General features: G+C 45.4%; 1 protein-coding gene across 1 annotated transcript; it reads left to right on the top strand.

Moving 5' to 3' along the window:
- The first annotated feature begins 2,020 nt into the window (after window positions 1–2,020).
- LOC143855759 (uncharacterized) lies at window positions 2,021–2,491 on the top strand. The gene has a single exon (XM_077365828.1). It carries the CDS (start codon window positions 2,021–2,023, stop codon window positions 2,489–2,491), a length of 471 nt encoding a protein of 156 aa, XP_077221943.1.
- The last annotated feature ends 830 nt before the right edge of the window (window positions 2,492–3,321 follow it).

Genomic DNA, 3,321 nt, shown 5'->3' with positions numbered 1-3,321 from the left:
CCGAAATTGATGAACTATTTGTCAAGTTCTTCCACAAGCTCCTAAATTCCAATTCCGATGTTGACCTCTCCTTCCTTCCTGATCCTAAATTCAACTTTCTTTCGAGGAAGCTGAAGCTCTTTCTGCTCCCGTCACTATTGAAGAAATTGAGCTTGTAGTGAAGGAAGCTGATGGTAATAAGGCGCCGGGGCCTGACGGATTCAACGGCCTCTTCTTCCAAAAATTCTGGTACCTCATTGGTAAGGAAGTCAATCATGCTGTTAAAGACTTCTTCTCCAAAGGTAAGATGCTCAACGAACTAAATACCACCTTCATTGCTCTTATCCCGAAAAGCCTCAACGCCAGCACTACTGAAAATTTTCGCCCCATTGCTCTCTGCAACTTCTTATACAAGCTGATCTCTAAAGTCATGGCAAATAGACTTAAAAAAGTTATTCCTAACCTAGTTAACCCCTGCCAATCTGCCTTCATTAAGGGTCGCCTCATTCAAGACAATATCCTTCTCACCCATGATCTGATCCACAACTTCCACAGAGCAGATTCCAAACCCATTATGTGCTCCAAAATTGACCTCAGGAAGGCTTTTGACAGTGTTAACCATCATGCTCTCCTTTGCTTCATGTCAAAAATCGGCTTCAATTCCACTTGGTGTGAACGGATCAGACAATGCAACTGTCTCCCTCTTTCTCCATTCTGGTTAATGGGCTTCTCCATTCTCCCAAGGGGTTCTTCAAATCCTCGAATGGTCTTCACCAAGGTGACCCCATCTCACCCCTGCTATTCTGCCTCGTCATGGAACCCCTCTCCCTAATCCTTGAAGAAGCCTATTTTTGTAACCAATTCTCAACTCCTTTCATCCGTGGAAACATCTCCATCATCCACCTCCTTTTTGCTGATGATGTAATGATCTTTTTGAATGCCAATCTCGAAACAGCTGTCGGAACGATTGAATGCATTAGAATATTCCAATTGCACTGGTATGGTAGTTAATTTCAGCAAGAGCGAAGTCATATTTGGTGGAACTCCCTCCCCCTCCGAAACAGAATCTGCCAAACTTTCAATATGCAGGAAGGCTCTCTTCCCATTAAGTACCTTGGTCTTCCTCTCACTTCTTCCCGTATGAATGCTAACCTCTGTCTCCCTCTCCTAACAAAGATAAGAGGCAGGATTAGCACTTGGAACAACAAGTTCCTCTCTTGTGCTGGTAGAATTGAGCTGGTCAAAACGGTCCTTAACTCCTATCATATCTTCTGGTCCTCCGCCTTCAATGTCCCTGTTGGTGTCATGAAGACCATCGAAAGACTGTTTAGAGACTTTATCTAGGCTGGAAGCAATCTTAACACCAAATACCACCCGATCAGTTGGGATACTCTTTGTATGCCTAAGGAGGAAGGAGGTGTTGGTCTCAGGAAGCTCGCAGACATAAACTCTGCAGCCCGATTCAAGCTGTTCTGGCAAATCTTGATCGAAAGACCCTCCCCGTGGAGTGCATGGGTCTACAGCAAGTACATCAAACAAAAGTCTATTTGGTCGGCCAAAATGCCCAAAAGCCCATCTTGGGGCTTTAGGTGCATCCTTAATGCTCGAGACTCAATAAAAAAGAATGTGTGCTACATCATTGGCCCTGGGAAAAATATCAATTTCTGGTCTCACCCTTGGCATCTGGATGGTCCATTGCTCACTCAAAACTCCATAGACACCACCCTCACCCCAATCCCCCTCAACGTCACTATTGACCAACTCTATGGTGGAAAAACTTGGGATCCAATTCTTGAAACACGCCCCTCACCCCTACTCTGACATCAAGAATATTATCAACACTGGTTTGTTTGTTCCTCGAGGCGTTGATCAACCCATTTGGATGCCTTCCCCTAATGGCAAATTCTCCTTCATGAGCGCCTGGAATTCTATCAGATCTCGGAACCCAAAACCTCCTTGGACCAAAACGGTGTGGTGCAAAGGCCATGTCCCAAGATACTCACTCACGGCCTGGCAAGCCGTTCAAAACAGACTCAGTACAATGGATAGACTCTGGTTCCTCCATCTCAACGACACTCGGTGCTTACTCTGTCATGCTAACCCTGAGAATGTCAACCACTTATTCTTCTCCTGTTCCTACTCTTCCTGGGTATGGAGCACCATTCTTCGGCATTCTTCCATCCGAAGAAAACCAAAGAAGCTGTTGTCTGATGAAGAAAAATGGATCAGGAATAATTCTTCTGGAGATTACCAATCCTCCATTGGCATCAAATTAGACTTTTCCACAACTATCAACCACCTGTGGAAAGAAAGGAATGACAGGATCCATGGTAATCAACCCAACCATGAAACCCAAATCCTTCACCAGATCGTGTTTGCTATCGGCTCGAGGCTGCGCTCCCTTGGCCTGCATGCGAGGGACAGGAAACGGCTATTGTCCGATCCACTGCTTCCAACTTTAACTGCCCCTGTATCCCTCCCCTCATCAGATCCCTTCAATGCCAATGGGTGAAGTCTCCCCCAAATTATATAAAACTGAATACTGATGCTTCTTTGGACGGGGACCTTGCTGGAATTGGCGGCATCATTAGAGACCATGAAGGGAACCTGAAATCTGCCTTCTCCTTGAATGTCCAATCTCAAAGCATTCATGGGCTTGAACTCCTAGACATCCCACAAGGGATCAATCTTGCTAAGACTTCTCATCCCAGCAACATTTGGATTGAAGTGGATTCCCTCCTCGCGGTGCAAATCATTGAGCAGAAAGTCAATTGCCCATGGAAACATATTCCCCTCCTTTTCAGCATCGATAAAGGCCTGCGCGAGTTCACATCCTGGAAAATTACTCACCTTTCGAGAGAGGGCAATGCTGCTGCTGATTTCTTGTCCAAATGGTCCTGCCCCATCAAAGGTGAATGCCTCAACTGTGACGATCTCTCCTCTGACCTTGTCCATCTTATAGCTCTGGACTCGGCAGGGACGTTATACAATCGTCTTTAATGTACCAGGGAACTATTGTTCTCGGCATCCTCTTGAGGCAGTTTCCGTCTCGGCTCAGGATCGTGAGAGGAGTCCTCTCCGGTTATAGCATCTCCATCTTATTCAGATCTGGTCATAGGCCCCCCTATTATTATTTCTTTTTTGGCCAAAGGCCCTCATTGTATTTCTCTTTTTTTGGCCATAGGACCTTGTTTTGGCTGCTAACCTGTTGGGAGCTTGTTCCCTTTTTGTTGGCTTTTGAGCCCCCTTAGCTGTACTTTTTTATCTTATCAATAAATTCTGGTCGGGGTCCTGCCTAACCCCAGCTTACCAATCAAAAAAAAAAAAAAAACATCACATATT

Source organism: Tasmannia lanceolata, unplaced genomic scaffold (genome assembly GCF_043159265.1).
Source record: "Tasmannia lanceolata isolate RefF3 unplaced genomic scaffold, GAP_Taslan_0.1 ptg000023l, whole genome shotgun sequence".
Lineage (NCBI taxonomy): Eukaryota > Viridiplantae > Streptophyta > Magnoliopsida > Canellales > Winteraceae > Tasmannia > Tasmannia lanceolata.
The sequence above is the reverse complement of the archived record's forward strand: the minus strand, read 5'-3'. Positions and strand labels throughout refer to the sequence as shown.

Bases quoted from the DNA above. Each gene is read 5' to 3' on its own strand.
- LOC143855759 (XM_077365828.1), top strand. From the start codon at position 2,021: ATGGATAGACTCTGGTTCCTCCATCTCAACGACACTCGGTGCTTACTC.